The 24,775-nt window shown below is 40.4% G+C and overlaps 1 protein-coding gene across 1 annotated transcript in view; it reads right to left on the reverse strand.

Annotated features, from left to right (window-relative positions):
- LOC119737363 (hydrocephalus-inducing protein homolog) overlaps positions 1-24,775 on the reverse strand; it is a 73,319-nt gene that overhangs the window by 34,233 nt on the left and 14,311 nt on the right. The window contains exons 18-45 of the mRNA XM_038211667.1: positions 24,489-24,623; positions 23,516-23,657; positions 22,699-22,811; positions 21,755-21,905; positions 21,319-21,465; positions 20,671-20,799; positions 19,743-20,087; positions 18,526-18,855; positions 17,007-17,174; positions 15,917-16,126; positions 14,778-14,999; positions 13,707-13,961; positions 12,350-12,534; positions 11,228-11,501; positions 10,426-10,620; positions 9,912-9,932; positions 9,253-9,399; positions 8,268-8,507; positions 7,736-7,916; positions 6,933-7,145; positions 6,102-6,266; positions 5,126-5,389; positions 4,250-4,551; positions 3,058-3,241; positions 2,459-2,603; positions 1,937-2,020; positions 1,315-1,572; positions 366-538 (exon numbers count right to left, since the gene is read on the reverse strand). Of these exons, the coding sequence (XP_038067595.1) occupies positions 366-538; positions 1,315-1,572; positions 1,937-2,020; positions 2,459-2,603; positions 3,058-3,241; positions 4,250-4,551; positions 5,126-5,389; positions 6,102-6,266; positions 6,933-7,145; positions 7,736-7,916; positions 8,268-8,507; positions 9,253-9,399; positions 9,912-9,932; positions 10,426-10,620; positions 11,228-11,501; positions 12,350-12,534; positions 13,707-13,961; positions 14,778-14,999; positions 15,917-16,126; positions 17,007-17,174; positions 18,526-18,855; positions 19,743-20,087; positions 20,671-20,799; positions 21,319-21,465; positions 21,755-21,905; positions 22,699-22,811; positions 23,516-23,657; positions 24,489-24,623 (5,378 nt within the window). The remainder of the gene's footprint in view (positions 1-365; positions 539-1,314; positions 1,573-1,936; positions 2,021-2,458; positions 2,604-3,057; positions 3,242-4,249; positions 4,552-5,125; positions 5,390-6,101; positions 6,267-6,932; positions 7,146-7,735; positions 7,917-8,267; positions 8,508-9,252; positions 9,400-9,911; positions 9,933-10,425; positions 10,621-11,227; positions 11,502-12,349; positions 12,535-13,706; positions 13,962-14,777; positions 15,000-15,916; positions 16,127-17,006; positions 17,175-18,525; positions 18,856-19,742; positions 20,088-20,670; positions 20,800-21,318; positions 21,466-21,754; positions 21,906-22,698; positions 22,812-23,515; positions 23,658-24,488; positions 24,624-24,775) is intronic.

Here is a 24,775-nt window from a genome sequence, read left to right on the forward strand (position 1 = left end):
ACAACCTCCTGAATGTGCAAAACCTATAGCCACCGTACCTTTGCGTGAGCGTCAGGCGTCGTCAGCACGCAAAAACATTTGAATTCAACTCGCGATGGTCTCAGAGACTAATCCCCGCCTCCATTAACTTTGGATACATTCGAAATACGCAGTGGATGGATCGGGAACCAGTCTAGGTCACCCCAAACGCTCCATTTTTGGCCGTTGATAGGGTACTTGTGCACGGAGCACTTAGCTGGTCACCTCACTTGAGACGGGAGGACTGGCGATCGACCTTTGAGGGCTTGACTACAGTTCTGACTCCTGGGTAATTACAGACTACAAAAACAATTACAGATTGCCAAAAAAACATCTGAGTAACATACCGATGGTCCTGTCCCATCGATCCAGAATCTTCTCAATTTCTTTCAGGCCGTGCTCGAAGGCCTTGAAGCGACACGTCAGTAGCATCTCAGCTTCCTTGGCTGGGTCCCTCTCCGGTTCAGGCTCTGGGACGACTTCGTTGGAGATTGGCCGAGTCTTGTCCTTCTTACGCTTCCTGTATTTAGGAGAAAAGATGAGTGTCATTCAGAGAAATTACTGGGGATTTTTTTTTATTTTAAACAGAACGAGGGGACTTCAGACATTGTGCCTTTTGATACATTATAGGTGCCATCTGAGACCTATTTAATTAAAATGTTTAATCAAAAGCAAACAAAATGATTAGCAAATTTATGTCCATTGCAAAAGTCGGCAGTGAACCAGTCACTAACAATACACACTACATGGCATCTTGGCTGGTACCCTTTTTTTTGCTAAGCACATCTGTTTTATGCTTAGCACAAGCCTGTTGTCAGCATCTCAACGCACTTGACCCAATGTTCCATTTCTGAACTGAAGTATCTCTGTAGAAGATCCTTACTATAGGGTTTTCCAAACTAAGGCTTCCTTCCGGCTTTGGCCACATTTTGAGCTAATGCCTAAACCAAATGCTAACATTCTGAACTTTGGACAAAGGTCTAAAAGGAATTGATGTGTCTCAGGCAAAGCTGGAGATGAAACCGTGGTTTCGAAAACCCAATAATATATTACAAATTGATATAATGGACACTAACTGTCAATCAAACAGTACATATTAGATAACCCAATAAGTGAACCAATAGGATCACTACTTTCGGTTAGGTGACCATATTAGCTCAGTCAAACTCAGTTACAAGCACAGAGAGAAATGTAAACAACCCAAAGGTGGGTGGGGCTAATGACCATATCTAGAGCTATACCAATACAACATCTCCAAGAGTTAGTTATAAATTTGATTGTTGGATTTTTACTCACTTTCCACCTTCCTCCTGTGATTCGCTTCCGGCCGTCCCGTGAGACTCGGGTCTCTCAATGACCGACGACGCCCCTGCCTTGAGGCCGTGCTCAGAGGGCAGGGCTGGCTGGTCGTGTTTCCCCTGATCCCCGGGGGGTCTCTTCATCCCCGCCTGGCTGGCCGTGGGGCCTGCCTTGCCTCCTCCCTCCTGGGATTTCTTCAAGGGTGCCCCCTTGGCATCTTTCTCTTGGCCCTTGGCTCCTTTCTTCTTTCCTTTCCTGGGTTGAACAGGATGAAATTTATGAATTGTGCATTTTCTCAATTTGATTGTTACCATCACAGTAACTGGATTTTATGCACAATTTCTCCTTCAAAAATTAAAGAAAATTTTTGAGACTCCCTTAAGACTTTTTAAAATCCAGCCACTGACATTGACCCTCAAGGTTCTAGCATTAGTTTGACCTACCCAATGATTGGTAAAATTTGCAGCCCACACTGTGCTGCTAAAAGAGCATCTTAAAAATTTGTAAAATTACTATTTCCTTCAGAAACATTTAGAAAAAAGCGCATTATGTGCTAAGCATAAGCAGTGTCCCAAGGTGAAACAGGTTGTGTTTTTTTAGTTAATATGAGGACACTTACTTATCATCTTCAACTTTCTTTTCTTCAAGGAGAGCAGCAAGTTCTCGCTCCTTTTTCTCCCTCTCAAGTCGCTCTTCCATCTCCCTGTGAAATACAAAGAAAAAAGGTTCAGATTAAGACAATCAAAAACATTTCTATTTCAATTAAAAGACCTCCTTGTTATTTTACTGTGACTTCAAAAAGTAACAAATTTAAAGTTTATCTTTATAAGTAGTGTGGTGAAGTGCATGAAGGAATTTCTGATATCAACCAGAAAGTTAATTTAATATTAGGTTCGCCCTTCACTGACATAATTTACGAAGCACTGCACACTCAGTACTGTCTGGGAGCTTGCGAGAAAAAAATTCACAAGCTTGCTCGGGTGGGACTCGAACCCACGACCTCCTGCTTAGTACTAGTGCAGATGTCTAACCACTAGACCACTAAGCTTGCCAGGACGGCTGGCTGGGTAAAATCTGATATAGCAGTAGATACTGCAATTAATATCTATACAATGGCGAGCTATGATGACTATACGCTAACTTTTTCAGGAGGCGTTCCTTCTTGGACTTGAGACGTTTGCGGTCAACATCAGCTTTCTCCTCCTCAGTCAGGTTATCGTACTCATCTTCTGACATCTCCTCCAGTCGGCGTTTCTCCTCCTCTTCTTGTTCTTTCTCAAGACGCTCTGTGGAAACATAAAGACAAACAGATGACATTTTAAAACCTTACCAGATTTGCACAGAGGTGCTTCTTAGCCTTACACTTTTATTGTATCTACCGAAGTCGTTACTGTAGCAACCTTTGAAAATCTGTAACAGTTGGTGTAAACCTCAAATACATAGTCGTCATAAAAGTGTGATTATCGTTTGTCAGCTTATTCCTTCTAACAGATCTATAACATAATTACACAGTAATTGAACCTTACTTCAACAAACACAATGGAGTCAATAAAAGATCAATAGAAGTAGTTGATTATAGTGATTTCTGGCAGCAAATGCTCAGTATAAATGTGCACAAAATTCTGGAGCAAAGAGGGCATGTTTGTCATAGCCAAATGTTGGGTATAGTGGTGTTTGTCATGGTGGTGTTCTACATCACATCAATTCTCATATCAGTGGCAACTTCTTGACTTAACTGACCTTTCTCTTCCTGAAGCCGCTTCTCCCTAGCCTGGAAGACAGACTGTTCCAGCTTCAATGTGACAAAGTAGATGTACTTGCGGTTGTTGAAGGCCTTGAGGAGGGCGTTGGCTGTGGCCGTGTGGTTAGGACTGAACATGGTCTCCAGGCTATCGATGACTATACCGCGATGGCAGTCATTGAGCTGAAATGTAGCAAATGAAATATATTTGAAATTGGTTAAAAAGTAAGTAACAAAAAAGATGAAATTCTAAGCTTTACAGACTTCATACAGTGTTTTTCAAGTCTCAATGGCATAAGTGTCAAGTGAGAAAGAAGGAAATCGGCTCATCTGCGGAAAAGTTACATGTCTGATCACGTCTGGTCAAAAGTACACCATGAATTGAGTTCTGACTGATTTGTGATTGACTTGTGATTGACTTGGGATTGACCTGGGATTGACTTGTGATTGACTTGTGATTGACTTGGGATTGACTTGGGATTGACTTGTGATTGACTTGGGATTGACTTGAAATTGACTTGGGATTGACTTGGGATTGACTTGTGATTGACTTGTGATTGACATGGGATTGACTTGTGATTGACTTGTGATTGACATGGGATTGACTTGGGATTGACTTGGGATTGACTTGTGATTGACTTGTGATTGACATGGGATTGACTTGGGATTGACTTGGGATTGACTTGGGATTGACTTGTGATTGACATGGGATTGACCTGGGATTGACTTGGGATTGACTTGTGATTGACTTGTGATTGACATGGGATTGACTTGGGATTGACTTGGTATTGACTTGAAATTGACTTGGGATTGACTTGGGATTGACTTGGGATTGACTTGGGATTGACTTGCAACTGACTTGTGATGACTTACGACTGACCTGTGATTGACTTGTGATTGACTTGTGATTGACTAGTTAATAACATGTGATTGACTTTCGATGAGTTATGTCTGACTTGTGATTGACTTGTGACTGACTTGTGTTTGACTTGCAATAGACTTGTGATTGACTCGTGATGACTTATGATTAACCTGTGATTGACTTGTGATTGACTTGTGATTGACTTGTGATTGACTTGTGACTGACTTGTGACTGACTTGTGTTTGACTTTTTGTGATGACTAGTGATTGACTTGCAACTGACTTGTGATGACGTATGATTGAGTCTGTGATTGCAATCCTATGTTTTACCTGAAGTCTCTCAGCCAGTATCTCCACCAACAATTCCTCAGGCAACAGACAGCTCATCAGCCCTTCCTCCCCGGCCACGCTGGCGCTGACGCTCAGCCTCCTTGCGATTGGAGCAGCTGGCGGTGGACTCCCAGACAGCTGGGTGGCATTGTCGTCCTGTTTCTTGTCCTTCTTGTCCTTCTTGTCGGGTTTTTCCACGCCAGGGGCTGCCTCACCTCCCACCGGTTTGTGGCCGGAGATGGTGCTGGTCTTGCGGTTGCTGATGACGGAATGGGCCCCACCGCCAGCCATGCTGACTGAGCCTGAGATGACAAGTAATATTATTAGCTTCAAGAATTAATTTGTTGGCTATTGTGTGAAAAAAACCTGCTTTGAATTTCAAACTAAATATTAAAAAAAAAAAGATCTTTAAAGAAGTTAAGATATTTTGAAAAAGGCATGCGTACCAAACTATTGAAATTTGTGTTTTAAATGCTATTTTAACTGTATGCAATATTTACTTGACTAGAGTTTCGTACCTGTAATGTTTAATATGTAACTATATATTTAACAATTCACTACAATATCCGAGAACCATTTGATGGGGATGCTCCACTTTTTGCCTCTTGCTTCCATTCAACTTACAATTTTCTTAGCCTTAATGGGAATGCAATTGACAAAAATGCATTCCTCTTTTTCATTTCTTAAATATTTACCTAATCTTCCTTAGGTAGTACTTTCTGCGTTCTGTGAGGTGGTTGATCACAGAGTGGGACATGCCAATACCATCACATTTGTCTGTCCATTTTCCCCCTGTTTTCCTGTCTACTTTAGACTCCAAACCTAAGCGGCTTCTAGCCATAATGGGATTAACCTAAATGGACAAATTTGAATTACCTGAGCCAGCTCCAAGTCCCATAGAGTGAGCCGCCACAGCCTCGACGCTCAGCCCCCCAGCCCCGGGGGCGCCACCACCCCCGGCCATCTCGCTCCCGTCCCCTTCCCTGACCAGCTGCGCCTTGGCTGCCTGGGCACACAGCTCCCTGGCACGCAGGCCGGCCGGGGTGTTGCCATTGGAGATAGCTTCTAAGACCACACTGTCGACAGTAAGAAGGGCTGCCTCGTAGTATTTGGCTAGGGTGATGGCAGTCGAGGTTTTTCCTGTGTGACAATTGCACATTGAAGAGTTAATAGGGCTCATAGTCTTTTCTTTTTAATTCTTGATGTTGCCCTTAACTAAAACAATTTTAACTCATAAGCAATTTTATGGGTCTTTTCATATGTGCTCTCACAGAGCGTTATACAGTGCATCTAAAATAATACTGTCTTTTTAAAATAATTACATCTCCAAAATACAAAAAAAAAAAAAATTCCATCATCCAATATTCAATGTTGTTAGTCTCACTACTCATGACAAAACACAAGTAAACCACAATTAAATAACAGATAAGGTCATAAAAAATAGGGAATGAATGCTCAGGAAGGGCTGCCTTCTTCACAGCTTACTTGAATAGCTTGTCACTGGACTTGGGCACGGATGACTCGTGACTGACTAGTGACTGACTAGTGAGGACTTGTGATTGACTAGTGAGGACTTATGAATTAAACGGGAGGACTTATGATTGACTTGTGAGGACTTGTGATTGACTTGTGCAAACTTTTGGTGATTTCTGATTGACTAACAAGAGCTTGTGATGACTTGCGATTGACTTGTGATTGACGTCTGAGGACTTGTGTTTGACTTCACTTTTCAGCACTTAAGACAACTTATAAGAGAGGACTTATGAGGTCTTGCAAAGACTTTTAAGGACCAGAGCCAACTTGGGGCATCTTGTGAGGACCTAACTATAATTCCACCCAGACCTGCACTGACCTGACATGGGTGCTCCATGGACCATGATAGCCACCCCTCTACGCCTCATGGCTGCCTTGCCTTCAGGGGACAGGTCGATACCGAGGTGTCTGGCAATGGCAGCCGAGATGGGAGTGATCTCTAGGAGCTCTCCCACGCCCACACTGCTGGCTGCATCCTTCTTGTCTGTTGGATGATGAAAAATAAATAAAGGGGTGAAAGTCGACCAGAATCCAAACCACAGAACACACCAAAAATGTAATGTTGATTGAAGGATTGAATCTCTATACTATCAAGGTAACAGTTAAAAAAAAGATGGAGATTGCAATGATTGTTCTTTCCAAAACTTTGGGTATAATTTTAAACCAATCCCGTACAGATCATATTCCCCCCCCCTTCATATTCCGCATCGCACTCCTTCTATATTGGAATGCCACCATTTTTGTGAAGAAGCAAGCTTCTCAAAAATCACAATACTTTGTTGTCCGATTCCTCATGCCCGTCCCTTTGTAAAAATAGTACGGAAATATTTAACGTGAACGGACACTACGTCTGAAACAAAATGATTCTACTAGCCTATCACCCCAACCCAGCCCATGCCCCTTCCAAAAAAAGTATCCATTCAAAATGAGGACATATGTAATAAAACAAAAAGCAACAAAAGAAAACTCGTGTAAAAAAAAGAAAGACAGACATCTCAGTTTTGCCTCTTTTGTTTTTTCGTGCTATTTATAAAAAGGGCTATATATTCTGCTCCTGACATTCAGGAAATATTCAATTAAACATTTAAACATTTTACAATCTCTTTTTTTTATTTAAGGGTTGGATTGATGACTTTTTTTCCCCACAAACCTTGAGGTCCCTCCTTATCCTTAGGCAGCTGCAGTCTATCAGTCTCCTCCCCACCCTCGGGGGCTGGTTTCTCACCCTTCTTGTCACCCTCCTGGCTAATGGTCGGGGAAGTGGCTTGTCCCTTGGTAGTGGGGACCGAGAGGGACCCTCCATGGCTGGCTGGGTCGTCCTCTGTGGCTCCGCCCACTGCCTCCTGACCTCCTGCTGCTTCATCTGATACAGACAACAAAGAGATTCCCAAATGAGAGTACAGATTGGATCTGTTAGAAGCAGTTTGCAGAATGCCTATGCAAAGATTATGATGAGATTTAAGATGTGTTCCCCATGCTATTTTCGAATTTAACCTCGAAAACTAAATTGTTTTCAATTGCTCTTTTCCTAGCAATATAAAACTTATTCAGTTTTTAATGAGACATCGAACAAAAAATCCACCAGTTTAGTTATTGAATTATTTTTTCACAAAAATTGAATTATTGGCTGCCAGACAATAATTCGTCTCTTGCAGAGCCAGTTCATTTGTGCACAAAATAAAAGCCCTCCTTCAGAGAGTTTCAGACGCCCAAAAATTGGAATAAAGTAGTTTTTGATGTTGAAACGAAACATACAAAGCGAAAATTCGGAGACGAACACTCATTTTTTGAAGAGCACAGGATATCATCTTTAGCTATAGATGGATGTTTCATGACGTCACGATCAACGCATTTGTACTTTATCATCAAAATGAGAGGCAGTGCAGTCAGAGATAAAGTTAGAATGAACGACACTGGACAAACATCACCACAAGAGGGGGCGATTGCTCCTACCTTGTGTCGCTTCCTGTGCAGCAGCAGCAGCAGCTTCAGCCTTAGCTTTTTCCTCTTCCTCCACTGTTTTCTTCAGCTCCTCGTAATGCTCCAACAGTTCGGGAGGCAACTTCTCCCCAGGGATGCGAGGCGGGAGCAAGATGGTGCCGTGCTCGTCGTAGTCCTTCACAGTTCTCAGCATCTGAAAGAGAACATCAAAAGCACCGAGAGTTTGCACAGATTATCACAGAGTACCAAAGACTGTAACGGATTATCATAGATTATCACACACTATCACAGACAATCACAGATTATCAAAGATTATCACAGATTATCGCAAATTATCACAGACTAACACAGATTATCACAGATCATTACTGATTATTGCAATTATCACAGATTATCACAATTATCACAGATTATCACCGATCATTACAGATTATCACAAATAATTACAGATTATCACAGATGATGTCACTGAATGAGAGTGGGTGTATATCTAAAAGAATTCTAGGCGGTTTTACACCAGGAAATTGGAAAGAATCGATTGTACCTTCTCTTCATCGAGATACTGATCGTCAAACTCCAGCGAATAGAACTCGATGGGGAATGAGCAGGGATTCTTGACGACCACGTCCACCTCGTCGCCGATGCTGTGAGGCAGGATGGGGTCGAACTCCAGCAGGGATTGGTTGAACTCGATACGGGGTTCCAGACCCGTGCCGTGGGCCATCAGGGTCAGACGCTGACTGCTCTGGCTCAGACGGATGACGATGCGATCAGAGTAGAGTTTCTGTTGAGGATGGATTGTGGTTTAAGATGGTTAAGAAAATAACAGGTGAAACTTGCCAAAATGATTATTGCTAAAGATTCTGTGAGGATCAGAATCTCTGGCTCTCCCTAATTTACTTGTTATCTGTTTGAGGTAATTCCAGTTGGTTAAACATTTTGCAGCAAATTATTATTTCTTACATTTCTGATCCAACAAAAGGACATTGCTGTCCTGTGCAAGACATCACGACTAGCCTATGATTTAGCAGCTATCTACTTGAGCATTCTTCTTCTTTTTTCCTTTTTTTTTGGGGGGGGGAGGTTTGTGCTTACCAACAAATTTTTGAAAATGAGGGATTTATATTGAATCTTACTTGAATATATTTGGGGTGTTTTTATGGGATTAAAGCATGAAAAAAGCATGTGACATGGACTCGGTCCATATTCAATTCAAAGCTTCCTGATTATAGCATTTACAAAAAATAATATACAGTGATTTCCCAAAGTGAACACACGTTTTTGATCTTTGTTTTTAAAAACCAAGGTTTTTAGAGAAAATTTCAATAAAATGTAATTTCACATTCTTTAAGTCAGTAACAAATACTAAACATTAATGCTTTGGCCCAAGTTTGATACTCTTGTACTTAATAAGCCTTCTAATCTGCCTTGCTTGCAACAAACCTAAGAGTTTTTACAAATAAATATAATTACTCCAATCATACTCCAATTATCAATCATAAAAATGAAGACAGAGAAGGAAAATCTACCTCTTCAGTGGGCATGAACTTGACCTGTACGTTGACCCTCTGGCCTGGCAGTAGCATGCCCAGAGGGGGCATCATCTCAAAGTTACGTGGTCGCGCTTTCTCTGGGCGGAGCTTGCGCCTTAGGTGCATCGGCATGTGCTTGTCAATCTAAAAAAAAGCACAGAATGACTTCAATATTACGGATTGGTTTAGTAGTATACAAAAAATGTTATCCACACGCACACAAAATCTGAAATCTTGCAGGCTCTCGGACACCACTGAGTTATAAATCTAAAATGCTTAGTGTCTCTCCTGTATATAATAAGGAGGGATGAGATTGTCAATTTTTTAGAAGTCTGAAAATTGGAAAAATTGTCTAAAAGATGCATTTTTTTCTATATTGATGTCTTTCTCTCAGATTTGAAATGTCTGATTTCAGACAAAAGTCGGGAACTTGAATCTCATGCCTGAATAATAAGTTCAAAGTTGAAATATTGTAAAAAAAAAGTGAAAAAGTGAAATTAAGTTTTGTCCACAGATTAATATGTGTATTATCACATCAAACCTGAACTTTCTTTTAATTTTTTGGAGATTGACCACACATAGTTGTTTTTATGTTAGTGAATAAAAAAATGACGCAAATTCAGGTTAAGTGTTGCACATCATTCAGAAAATGCTACCTTTAGGAGTTTCATTATTTCCTGCAGAAGGTCAAGCAGTAAAGAGAAAACATTAAAATGTCACAAAATTACATAAAAAAATGATGTTTCACATGTATTCTGCTAAAAACATACTTATCGACAGAGCCCAGTATGGACTGTTCTGAATTTAGGCATAAACACCGCCCACCCATGGTTTATAACTCCGCCCACCCATGGTTTATAAACCCCGCCTACCAATGGTTTATAAACCCCGCCCACCCATGGTTTGTAAACCCCGCCCACCCATGATTTATAAACCCCGCCCACTCATGGTTTATAAACCCCACCCACCATGGTTTATTCACATTTCCTACAGTGCTTGTGACTGAGTTAAACTGACCTACTGTGGTCACCTGACCAATAGCCATGATCTTATTGGTCAATGCACATGTTTAATTAACAGGCAGGAGGCATCCACTTCTATCATAACATTTTTTAAAAACGAACAAGAACTGCTATCCACAGTTTAACCAAATTATCATGAATTCCTCACCATTTTTCTCTCTTTGTCTGTGGGAAGCGACGTCCACTCACACTTGACGTGTTGGTTGTTGTGTAGCTGGACCGTGATGACCTTACACTGACCGCACTGGACGGGACCGAAGTCCAACGAGTCGGTGGAGATCTGCATGTCCGGCATGGTCACGTTGGCGCGCAGACGCAGGAAGACGCAGGGTCCATTCACGATCTGAGAAATCAAAACACAAGTTACTGTCATACAGGCCTACATCTGAATGACAGATATATCAGGTGATGTTGGGAAGAACCTAATATTGTACTTTTTAACAACAAAAGTTTTAGAAAACTCAAAACAGAGCATTTCTCAGTAAAAGCTAACAATTAGCTTTATTCACCAATTCAGAGTTGAGTTCAGTTCAATCACACGTCAAATCACGATAATCACAAGTCGAATCACATTTCAATCACAAGTCAATCGCAAGTAAAAGAGGATGAAAAATAAGAAAGAAATGCCTCTCTGATAGTTTGTTTAAATAGCTTCTGACTTGATTTCAATTTGGTTTTCTTCTGATTGACTTGATATGAATTATTAACTAAAGCCACTTTTTCGTTTATAACAGCTAAAACCATGAATTTCCTGCCAACCCCCTCGTTATGGGATAATTATCTTGTTTGACTCGTGTATGTATACTTTTATGGAAGTAGAATTGTCAAAACTCAACTCCAAAATGCACATAGTTGAAGCACAAGTTCAGCAAGGTTTAATTTGTCAAAACTGTCAAACGTGGAAATGTTGGATAAACTTGGATTAACAACCATCAGAAATGTATACGTACATTTACAGGAACCACAGCCTGTAAGTCCCCCAGTCCCACATTAGCCCCTCGTGGGTCAAAGCTGACTCTGAAGTCCACGGTCTCATGCTCGGGGTAACCGGGCAGCTGACGCACGCGGTCCAGCTCAACATTGAAACCGGTACCCGTCAAGCTGGTGCGATCCACAGAGAACGAGGCTGCATAGAAGCCGGTGTTGGTGGCACGCACGATGTGGGTGCGCACCATACCGAGAACCACATAGCCGAAATCCAGAAGGTAGTCTGGTAAACGGGCCCTAGTGGGATAACATACAATAGATATTTGAGTTTTGGATACCATGAATTAGTTAAAAATTCTTTACAGTTTAGTTTTAGGATCTTTGCTTGGGTAAAGAAGGAGAATAGGGGGAGTTAGAAAAACCTAAGTAAACCTTTTTTTATTTCTTTTTTTTTTTTTGAGCTTTTTTTTAATTCTTCAAATGTTGAAGATTGCAGTGGTAATAATGCTACGACAGCCAAAAGCCCCAAAATCCTAATTTTTAAAATATTTGAAGCAAAATCTGGAAAATGTCATTACTAGTAGTAATTGATAATTGCTTGCATATTCTTTTAGAATTCTATGAAGAAAAATAAATAATTATATATGAGAAAATAAATATTTTGGAATTTTTCACAGCTTTCACATCTTTAAAATTTATATTGTAAATCTTTTTTTAAAACAGTTCCCAAAATAAAACAATGTTGCTTCCAACAGTTTTAACTTCACCTAATGCACATGTCTAAGGGAGTGTGGTCTTGTGGTTAGGGTTTGTAGCTCATGATCAGAAGGTCAGGGGTTTTGAATCCAGCTGCTGGCGATATGTTGTGTCCTTGGGCAAGCCACTTCATCCCCACTTGCCTCTCTCCACCCAGGAATATATAATGGGTACCAGTATTAGCTGGAGAGTAACCTGTGATGGACTAGCATCCCGTCCAGGGAAAATAGCTACTGAAACCGGAAATAAATGTTGGCCTGATGGGCCACATTGGCTTGTGACAGACTTTACTTTTTTACTAATGTACATGTCTTACAAATCATAAAACCAAAAAAATATTATTTTATGATATAAACTTGTACGATTTGACCAAAAGAAGATTTTCTTACTTGAGTTTGGTGTTCTTCTTGCCTCTAGAGGCCCTGGATGTCTTGCTGTATGCAGGTCGCGATGGTGCGGTGGTTATCAAAGCCTCGTGGTTGGATATGTTGCTCTGTTGCATGTCCACGGCAAACTCCTTCACTACTAGGCGTTCCACTTCCATCTGGAGCTCCAACTCCGACGGGAAGTCATGCTGAGTGGAGATGAAATAATTGGGTTTATGAAAACTTGAAAACAATGTTCACACTGTGATATGGTCTTTATATAGTCAGGGTTCGACTTTAGCGGTAGCCCGCTAGCCAAATCAGCGGCGGGCTAGTCAAACTATTCCTAAAGAAGCGAGTTAAGAATTATTGGGATACGGCAAAGATGAAAGGACAGGAAGAAATAAATCATTAAATTCAGAAAGCAAACCTGTATCAATTTGTGTCTAATTATATTAACTGTTTAGGTTAAATTATTAGATCTTTTTGTTAAAAACACTGACAGGATTGCCTCAGGATACACGTTTTACATGAATGCACATTGTTGTTTATGAGACACTCTATAAAAGAAAAACATGCGGGCTAGTGAAAATGCCCGCGGGCTAGTTAAGAATCTGTTTAGTAGCCTGGCTGATTAGTGAAAAAAAAGTTAAGGTAGAACCCTGATAGTATTCTTGTTTTAATGGGGGGTCATTAATTGTCTAATGGAAGCTACTCTGGGAATTTTTCAGTCTTGTGTTCTTGAGCAGGATACTTTTTCATAATTTGCTTTCATCGCTGAACCGAGATAAAAGTCATTGCATTATTAGTTAACTCTAAATTTAATAATCAAACAATGTTCACACTCTGATATGATATTAAGTCAATGTTATTACTCATGTGGTGAGATCATCCATAAAGCAGTATGTGGATGTTCATGTTTGTGTTCTTGAGCAGGATACTTTACTCCAATTGCTCCTACTTTTACCATACTAATCATGTGTGTGTGATATGGTCTTAAGTCAGTATTGTCGTCAGGATGGTGAGGTCATTAAATGCCTTATACAGTGAAATCTCGATAAGTCAAACCACAAGGGAACAGGTTCAAAATTTGACTTAAACAGAGTTTTGAGTTAAGCAGGCTTGTATTTCATTGTTATACTACTGAAGGGAATGGATTCTTAGTTTGACTTAACAGTTGTTTTGAGTTATCAGAGTTTGACTTTTCGCGATTTTCACTGTATACATTTCTATAATTCAAAAACAAAATACTTTTACATTAAATTCTTTGAAGTAAACTCAGTAAACTGCTTCAATAAACTTGATACTTCTAATGTTTGTAGTCAAAAAATGATGTTGGACTATTTTACACATCACATTTTAAATCGGATAATCCCCTTACCTGCATGGACAGTATAGACTTAGCATCCTCGTGCGATGGATCTCTGGGCGTCGGTGAAGGCATAGGTGACCCGGCCCCAGTCCCCGCCTTCCCTTCCTTGCGTGTATCCCTACCCAGGTGCTCTTTAGCTTCCTTGAGGAGCGTGGAATACAGGCCGTCCTCGTCGCCGTGGCGGGGGAGGTCCAGAGAGATGCGTGGGAAGACACCCTCACCACAGAGGTTGATGGAGTCTGGCTCAAAGTGGGCCACTTGGATCTAACGCCACAAAATGCAGGAAAGGAATATGTTTTTGATATTTTGTAGATTTTAAATGATTTAAGACAAACACAGAATGTTTTGGTTTTAAAATTGAATAGTGGGTCACAAGTACAGGTTAAGGAATATATTCAAGCATTTTTCAGGTTCATGAAAAATTAGGGAAATTTGGGGGTTTTATACTTGGATCTGGGATCATGAAATGCAGGTAAGGAATAAAAAGTTTGATTATTATTCTCTGAAAATTTAAGAAAGTAGGGATTTTCAGATGTATAGAGACCGTGAAAGACCATAACAATACAAGGGGTCAAGACAATCTTCACAAGTAAATGGGGGGTTTGAGGGTTTGAACGAAACTTTAAAGTTATTTATTATAGTCTTTCAGGACTTAAAATGCTTCAGGTGAATTGCAAAGTCCAATTTAATATTTAAAGAACAAAGTTCATTTAATATTTCCTTTGATATTGATACACCTAATTCTCAATCATTTCATGTTCCTGAAATGCCCATGCACTTTTTATACACAGTCTGGGGTATTACTTTGTGTTCTTACACAAAAATTTAACCACCTTTTTGTAGCTTATGTTGAAACAGTCAAGTTGTTTCAAAAGGGTCAATACAAAAAGCGAGTTTCAAAATCCAGACTGAAGTTTCAATGACATTTAATTTAAAAGTGTTAAGACAAAAAAATAAAAACTGCAAAGATCAAACAGCTACAAAAGATATGTTTGAGTTTTCAGAAAGAAATTAAACACATGTATTTCAGACTACAATGGCAATTTTTTTCATGACGTTTATACAAGGGTCGCTACTTACATCAAAGCTCTTGTGGAATTTCTCCGGTACGCCGGGCAGAAATTTCACCAGCAGTGTCTGTTCCTGGTAAGCCTCGATGTGTCCCATGTGAGGGATCATGACAGGGACACCGGGGACGGGGCGCCGGCTGACGCTGGGATCCATGTTGATGGCTTGGAAGTCAAAGCCAACCTTGCCAGTGTTGTGCAGGACGATCTCGGCTTCTGCTACTTGGTCAAACATCTACGGTCGAAAGAAACAAAAAACGGTCTAAAGCAAAAGTTGTAAGAAAAAAAGTAACTTATGCTCACTTGTGGTTGGATTACACTGCCTTTCATTAAAAATATGTATTTCATAATCCAAATTTGTCACTATTTATTCTTACAGTCCAAACACAGTTGACCAATGTTATGAAGTTGTTAGTCATCACAAGTTACTCATCCAATCTCAATTTAAGTGACGAGCAATTTGAATAAACGGTGACAAAGGCATCCTTTTTCACTGTTCCTCACCGTTTACTTGTGGCCTTACTTGTGATTAACTCGTGACTAACCTACGATTGACTTGTGACATGATTTGTGATAGGCGTGTGACTTGACTTGTGATTGATTTGTGATTTGACTTGTGAGTGACTTGTGATTTGACTTGTGAGTGACTTGTGATTTGACTTGTGAGTGACTTGTGATTTGACTTGTGAGTGACTTGTGATTGACTTGTGATCATTGATCTCCATTAGTAAGACTGGATAGGACACCAACTTGTGCAGGCACGCGTAGTCATTGGTGGGGGTTTGAAATGCGTTCGTCACACACAGACACGCGCACGTCACGCACAGTCACAACCGTTAAACCCGCACTGTACTACCCAGCTGCAGTGTCCGCATTTTCCGAACTTCGCTGCACGCCAAGTATCTAGTCCAGTCTTACTAATCCAGTCTTACTAATGGAGATCAATGCTTGTGATTGACTTGTGAATGACTTGTGATTGACTTGTGATTGACTTGTGAATAGCCTATGATTGATTTGTGATTGATCTGTGACATAACTTGTGATTGACTTCTGACCCTGGTCACCTGACCAAAATTCCAGATCTAATTGGTCAACGCCCACTGTTTGTTTGACAGGCAAGGAAGGCTCCATTCAAGATTGCTCATAACGTACCCGTTTGCCGTAATCAATATGCTTGGTGTCAAAGTTGTACTGAACGATGGACGCCTCTCCCTTGAGTGCGAGCTCATAGCACGGGCCTCCCTCCACGTGGCATAGTGCCTTGGCTTCACTTCCAATATCAGCATGGCCGTAGAAGGTGAAGGTGATGGTATCTGACTCGCCGGGCATCAGGGTGCCGTACAAGGGCAGGATGTCAAAGACCTGATGTGCAAAATGAAATTATGAAAGGGTTACATATTTAACCCCTAAATGGGTCAGGTTTTTGTGGCCATCTTTCTGTCCATCCCCCCCCCCCTCCCCCACTGATCTTGAATATGTAAATACCAATTTCTATGAAACTTGGTATGCACATAGAAACATTCATGCTTAGTTTATAAAAAAAAATTCAGCACAATCGGGCAGAGCATTTTGTAAATATGATAAATTTATTTCCAACCATATGCCTATGATAGAATGCATTTTCAATGAAAAACACAGATTTGGTATCCCACATTGAAAACTTGTCATTTTTTGCAAAACTATGATCATCTTTTATTAAATTGGTAATGTCCGAAAAATATCACTCTGGCTTGATATGAAAAACAATTGCGTGGAAATGATATCAGACAAAAATGGATTCCAGCATCATTCCCCCCCCCACCTTTCAGGGTTTTAGTAAAAAAAAACCATGAATTTCTAGTAAATTGAATTATGCATGATAAAAGATTAATATATTTTTATCTGGCCTCTGTATCTTTTGTTTTAGGCGTGTTTGCACCAAAAGTCATTTACTGATCCTGCACTGCATCAAAAGCATACAGGATCATGCAAGCCTTGTAAGGCCCCCCCAAAAAAAATAGTTCAGCTTCCAATTACTTGGTATTCGAAAATAGGGTAGGTAGGTAGGGAATTTTTAAAAAATTGTTGGCCAATATTTTTTGTGTACAATCATATGGAGGGCATCTGCGTGTAGTCAAGGGTAAAAGGTAGAAATCAATGGTTTTGGGTGTTTTTTCCTCATTATTCCCCCCAAAAAATTAGGGTAGGGGCTGTCAGACCGGAAGCAGAACTATTTTTGGGGGGCCTAACTAATCCTCATTACCTCTTCAATTCCCACCACGGTGGGTTCCGTGATGGTCTGGAAGTAAGCCAGCTTTGCGCGACGTCTCCTCATGGCGCTGGTGGGGCGTAGGGAGGCGCGGCTGCCCACGCTGTGCCTGTCCTCAGCTGGGTGTTCCTCCATTGATTGCATGTCGACAACGCTCAAGATCTGAGGACAAAAGTAATGACCAACAACATGCAAGTCTAAGCGAATTAAACAAGGACATAAATTTTACCAATTTATCACTGTACTGCCCCAAACACCCTGCCTGTTACTCCCTGTACCGCCCTAAACCAAACTGCCTGTTACTCCCTGTACTGCCCCAAACCACCCTGCCTGTTACTCCCTGTACCGCCCTAAACCACACTGCCTGTTACTCCCTGTACTGCCCAAAATCGCCCAAACACTCTATATAGTTTTATGAATCCATCAGTGAATAAATACAATGTAATGCAATGTATAAATACAGGTGCAAACAGGTTAAACATTTCAAATAACCTTACTGGTTAATGTTCTGGTTTATCACCAATGACCATGTCAACATATACACCTCCTTCACTGTTAGCAATTGTTTAGCATTTTCAATGCTTTGGGGTACATGCATAGTATACAAATATTGAATGCTTCGAGTGGTGTAGTAAAACTAGCCTCCCGAGGTGATCCATGGACCATTCTATTTTCCCGAGGCGAAGCCGAGGGAAAATAGAATGGTCCATGGATCACCGAGGGAGGCTAGTTTTACTTCACCACGAGATAAAGCATTCAATATTTGTTTTATAACACTTCTCCCACAGATTCTGCTTGATTTTAGTATTTTACATTATTTAAATCTGAACACAGTTGAAATAAACTTCAATTTCAATACAAAATTGGTGGAAAATGTATTTCTCTCTTAAAAACTAACCCTTCACGAAATGTTTGAACCGAAGTCTGCAGCGCGCTCTCTTTGGAATAATACGCGCTACGCACAACGCGCAACGCGCACACCAGCATGCATTTGCACACAAATACCGCGCCGTGGAAATAGTACTTTGGTTGCTAATGGTATAGTACTTTGGTTGCTATGCGCATAGTACTTTTGGCCGTGCACAGAAAGATAGCAAAATTAGAAAGTAACATGTGACTCGCTCTCAGCCAATCAAGACACAGAATCTGTGGGTGAGGTGTTATAATACCTAATAGGTGCAACCAGGGCCTAATATTACGAAGGCACTGTTTCATCTAAGAACCTGTCCTAAGCAATGTACATAGCATAAAACTGTGGCTGGCATCCCATTTTTGCCTAGCAAATATGTTCTAAACTTTTACAACTTTTTTGTACTGAGAAGCTGGATGAAATTGGCGCCCTGGCCCAACTGCATGAACCTGCTAAGCAGAGAATGCTGCTTAGCAGAGTTATGTGCTAAGCAAATATCAGCCATGAACCAGCCACAGGCAATATACATCCCATGCAATCTTAGCCGGTAACCTGTTTTCGCTTAGCAAATATTTTCCATGCTAAGCAAATTTCCCACCCTACCTGCTCAGCAGGCGTCTCTGATTCCCTCGCCTCATCCTTGTCCTCTGTCTTCTTCCTCTTGTGACCGACACTGTCCTCGGTCACCGACGTCTTGACCGACTTGGCCGACTTCCCTTGGCTCTTGCCCGTGGACTTGCGCGGGGTCTTGCGGGGGGATTTCTTGGGGGACTTCTCCCCGCCGTCGTGATGGTGTTTGTCATCAGCCAGGGATTCCTTGGTGTCCTGGGTGATGAGTTTGACTGACTGGGTGTCCTTGATGCTCTCCTCCGGGGGGAGTTTGATGTTGACGGTGGATGGGGTTTCCTCCGTTGGGGCTGAGTCAAGAGGTTTCTTGGTAGGAAAATTACAAGATGTTGTCTTCAATTTAGTTAACGCTGGAAAATTTTAAAAATTAGACTACTTTTTTTTTTTGGTCTCGCCAAAACTAGTTTGACATTCTCTAAATTTTATTTGCTTAGAAAGGGTTCTGCACTTATCCAGTCAATCAATGAATCATTCGAATGATCAATAATTTGCTATGATATTGATTCAGAGAACGACCAATGCATCATTGTCCTTATGACCTCTATGACAACTAATCAATTTTTTTTAATATTGAAATGGACACAAACTGACACTTGAGAACTTTCCAATGAGACTACAGACAAAGTAAACCGTCAAGATGAACCAGTAACCGATAAACGTTTAGATGCCTTGAGGTGTTGCCCGTCCTTATATCCATGTACATGGTCTGGTCTTCAGTCTACATCTGTACAAGCAATTCAACGTTTCTTGTCTGCTTAAACAGAGTGTTCTTTAAACTACTTTAAATTTATGTCAAATCTTTTTTTCACAGAAGGGTGATCATAATCAAGTTTTGAGGATAAACAATTTTTAAACTATGAGGATATACCTTTATCTTAACATGAACCAAACCACTAGCATCTCTGACTGAGTAAGAACAATTTATTAAGCAGCTCTTTTCAAAATCTTAATAAATGGAGTAAAATTCTCAGACTCTTTTTTTCACAGAAGGTCGATCATAATCAAGTTTTGAAGATAAAATTTTCTGAACTATGAGGATACAACTTAATAACATAAACCAAACCACTAGCATCTCTGACCGAGTAAGAACAATTTATTAAGCGGCTCTTTTCAAAATCTTCAGAAATGGAGTAAAATTCTTTTTTTTTCTTTTTTTTTTTGAGGGGGGGGACAGATTTCGATTTTCATCTAACCTCTTTTTCCTGTTCCTCAGCCTCCATCCCCTTTTCCTCCCCATCAGTCTCCGCCCCCGGCTCCCCCTCCTCCTGCAACTCCTCAAACGCCACGTGCTGGTCCCCTTCACCACCGGTTCCCTCCCCACCCTCGGTCATCTGAACAGGCAAGGGCTGCGGGTAGACCACGATGGGGTTCGGGGGTTCCAGGAAGGACCAGCGGTACTTGACGGGCATGGGGCTGTCGTTGGTGATGTTGACGTAGCGGGTGACTTCAGTGTCGTTCAGGATGCAGCCGAAGTCGACCTGCATCTTCTCAAAGGTCAGGTTGGGGAAGTAGACCTCGCCTCGCAGGCCGACGTAATCCTTCAAACAAACCATTTATAAAATAATGTAGAGAGGCTATCTACAGAATACATTTCTCTCATTTTAAATCTTTCAGTATCTATCTAAGTCCTTTAGGGCTGTTACGCTCCAACTAAGACAATGGTCCCAGCTATAGTTTGGACAGTCCCAACTATTGGTGGGGAATGCCTTACTATAGTTGGGACCAATCTAACTGTAGTTGGTATTGTCCCAACTATAGTTGGGATGATGCCATAGTTGGACCTTAACAGTACTTAGGTACGCAGCACTGTTTTTTCAGTATTGCAGTTGATGAACCAAGTCTGGTCACAAATAACTCACAAGTCAATTCACTAGTCCCAACACAAGTTACAGGGGATAAACAATAACAAATAAATACATTTGTTGCAATTCGTATTAACTGTTTGTGCCTTGAATGACCTTAAACTGGATGAACTTTTGATTGAACTTGTTTGTACTGACTTGTGACAGACTTGTGATGACTTGTAATGACTTGTGATCCATCATAAGAACCTCCACTACAAGAACGACATTTATCATTCATGAAGACGAATCGAGAGAAACAGATCATGAATGTACTTACAATGTGTGGATGCTCTTGGTATCTGAAGGTTAGCACCTTCTCTGCTACCCTGGAGTATGAGTCCTCTAGGTAGGCTGGGTTGAATTGAATCTTCAATGTCTGGGACTCACCGACCTCCAAAGGTATATCCTGAAAAATATTTATATATACAACCTCTCAAAATTTGGTTTGCTCAGATACTGAGGTCAATTTGAAATCATATCAACTGTTGTAATTATTGTTCAAAGGGACATTGCTGTGAATTTCAGGGTGTTTTATTTCCTAATCAGACCGAACTGAAATGAAAATTAATTGACAAGTCTACTTCCCAAACACAACTTTTTAATGTGAAAATAATTTATTTTTAAACATAATGTGTTTGAAAATGGTGTTTAAGTTAGATGAATAATTTTGAAGATACCACGAAGTAAAATCTGCACAAAACAAGGAACCCACTTTTCATTAAGTGTAGGTCTGCAAAATGGAACAAACGGGATAACATATATTTCAAAGATGTATCTAGGAAACAGAACAGCTACCAAGATTACATAAAGAGAACTGTTGCCAAGATTAGATATAAAAAAAAATTCATTTTGACATTCTGAAAATTCATTCCTATGGCTGTGAATTTTTATTTTAAACAATTAACAAGATCACATTTCATTTTACCATGACAGAGACTTCCTTCTGTTGGCCTTCTTCCTCCGTGATGATGACAAACGGTTCCTCCAAGTCGACGTGGGTGTGCAGAGGTAAGGAAGACACGTTGGTTAAAGTCAGTTCTTCCAACTGATTCTCAAGGACGTCATCCGGAAGCTGCAAACAAAGAAACAGAAAACCGAGAATAAGATTGTGGGTACCAGTTTCACCCCAGTGATTGTGAACTTTTTCTCATAGTCACCCGGGACAATACCGAGTATACAGTGCTTATGAAATAAGTCGATGAACGGCAAAACCCAATGTTGAATTACATCACCCGGACGCAAACTCCATCTTTTGAACAGTTACATCTTTTTATTAAAAGTTTAATCTTTTTTTGTATCACCTCTTTAAAGAATGATAGGCCGACATAAAAACCTGAGTTATGGGGAATATGTGTTTTCACCTTGTCGACTCTGAACATGACTTGTTTGGTGGAGAACTCCAGCAGCGGGCTGATGAACTCAATACTGATGTCCGTCTTCATAATCTTCTCCTTACCGCTAGCCTTGCCGATGATGGCGTGGCACAGCATGCGCTCCTTGACAACCTTGGGCCTGAGAGTGACAAGAAAAGAACACGTATCAAAAGTGCGGCGTGGACAAATAGGATCATTAGCTGTTTATGCATTTTGATCGTTTCCAATAATAATACCACTCAAAATCCACAGACGAATGTTCAAAACATAACCTGTTGAAGTTTCAGCTCATTGTATATTACATTTTTGAAGAGAATAGTGAAACACCATGCACAACCTTTGGATCAAGAAATGTCGATAGCACACTTTATTTCCAAAAATCTCACCTATATTTCTTGATTTTTTGACATCAATCCAGACAGGAACATTTTACAAGATGTTTAGCATTAGTATGGTATTGAATGAATGTAAGCTTTTTGATAATAATTTGATAGGTTACTTTTGGGATTAATGCCCCAAAAAAATTGATCATAAAAGACAACTGGTCTCAAACATGTGATACATTCAGAAATGTTTCTTTTACCCTAAACTTTACCTTCTGAAATACGCTGCCTCTTTTGGAACCCACCAGTCTGAAAACAACTTTTTATCCCTGGAACAATTTTTTTTATTTGTCCAGCGATACATTTTGTGATCAGATTTGAAAGAAAAATGTAGCAAAAAAAGAGGAATACCGTTCCATTAGAATCATTCTTGAATGAAAGATGAGAATTACTAAGCAAGAATGTCATCTTGGTTAATATCAGTTCTTAGCCATTTACTGCTGATGGGAAAATGTTACTATGTTACAGACCACGCATGCTTACAAAGTCAATAATTAAGTTACTTGATCTTTATTGTTTTGAGAGAGAGGGGAATAGAAGTATGCTTACGTATCTGCCTGGCCTTCTAAGATCACGTCAATACTCTCTCCGGGTTCAAGCTCGAAGCGTGACGGGGTCAGGCTAAAGACCGGCTTAGGTGGGGGAGCTGGCGGCGGCATCCTCTGAAGACAGAAAAAGAATGAATTTATGTGGCTCTTAATGAAGCATCTTTTTTGCCCATTTCCGCCACAAAAGTTAACCCAACATACTTAATTCAAATAGAAATAAAGGAGAAATTAAGTACTAATAAATACTAGCCAAGGCGGGATTCTTTATACAGGGATGTATTAAAGAGGGCTCTGACATTTAAATGCAGGAAATCCGAGGTACAAATGAAAAGAATATCCAGCGAATGTAATTAGAAGCCGTTTTTGAGGTGGTGCCATGCTTGGCCCATGCTGCGCGCGTTAAATAAGTAAGCGGCACGCACACATTTTGGAAATACTATTGGTGGAAGGAGCTTGAAGCCATGCGCACTACCTGAGCTTGACTCGTGCAAGCCTGGTGCCACCGCAGTGCCAACTCAGAGAGAAACTGTCACTGAATAAGTCTATAGCACCAATACAGGCAAGTTATATGCAATATAAAAGCAGCAAATTCCTAAATTACTAGACTTACATCCCTTTTTGTAAAGAGCATTCGCGAAATAAAAAGTGTCTTGAGACATTCCAAGGATGCACCCCCCCCAAAAAAAAAAATTAAATAAAAACAAAGGAAATGAAGACCACGTTCAACAAGGTCTCTCCAGAATTTCAGATTTGTTTATAAAGCAATATGGACCTTGTTTTATCGTGGAATAAAAAAATTAAATGCCAAGCAACTTTACCTGATATTTGACATCGAGTGGGTTGTAGTAAGGGTCTCTGTTCTTCAGTTTGACGGGGTTGAAGCCCTCGGTGCTCCAGAAGAGCTGCTGGTGACGTCGTCCCTTGTTGGTTAGAGTGAACATCCGGCGGCTGGGGCCACTACTACAAGGTTCCATCGGAAAAGGTATAGGGACAAAAGAAACTTCAATAAAACTGCCAGATATTGTCAGTAAAAATAAAAATTCACTCATTTCATTTGAGAAGGCATGATGCTTTTCTTAACACTTACTTTGAGTTCTACAATTGATAATAACAGTTCATTATATTTACAGCCACATTAAAAGAAAGAAACAGAATTGAGTGGATGAATAATTGAACTGAATTGAAAAATAAGAAAGACGTAAAGGTTTGAGGTACGTTTGGGCCACAGTTAAGGTTCTGATTTCTGTAAAATAATGGGGGGAACAGTTTTCACCCATTTTATATTCACCATAGATAACGAGGAAAAATAGCGGCTTGCACTACCCTATCGCTGGTTTCAGGAACCGGTTCAAGATTATGGGATTGGGTACCCGTAACCAACTTAATACATTACTTAACAACTTCTCAGACAACAAAAAAGATACGTTTTGAATGCCATCTTTGGGGAATTTTCAAGATGAAAACCAGGCTACATTTGCATGGAAAACCTAAATACATTTCACGTTTATAGGCATTTTAAGATTCCAAATCCTCGCACCGCCATCCAGAAGTGTCCCTATTTCAGGCTTTCAAATGCTGGCAGGTATGGTTTCTGCTCCTCATAAGAACTACTCAACTCAACATTTTGAACAGTGCACTCTAACTTAGGGACAGAGCAAACTTAAATGTTTTCAGAGCCTCATCAACTCACAAAAGCGATACATGTTCACAGTGTAAACCCCACATAACTTTCTCACTGATAATAAAACACTAATGATTTCCAATAATGTAAGACTTGAAAACTGAGCTTACCTGAAATGATGTCCCAGCTCAATACCAGGTGTGATAGGTGGGAAGGATACGATAGTGGTACCGTGTCCGTAGGCTTGTAGCTTGATTGTCCGTGTTTGGCTGTACTCAAAGTTGATGGCCAGCTTGTCTTGGAACCTAAAAGGAATGTTAAATTATTTCCATTGCTCAAAAACGTATACTTTACACCATAATCTTTACATAATTGATACTATTTGACATCCCTTTTTTGGTGTACCCCTTACCTTGAGTGGACCATAAATTTAGGGGATTGTGACGGGCGACACTCA

The sequence above is a fragment of the Patiria miniata genome, unplaced genomic scaffold, assembly GCF_015706575.1.
Source record: "Patiria miniata isolate m_02_andy unplaced genomic scaffold, ASM1570657v1 HiC_scaffold_3, whole genome shotgun sequence".
Taxonomy (NCBI): Eukaryota; Metazoa; Echinodermata; class Asteroidea; order Valvatida; family Asterinidae; genus Patiria; species Patiria miniata.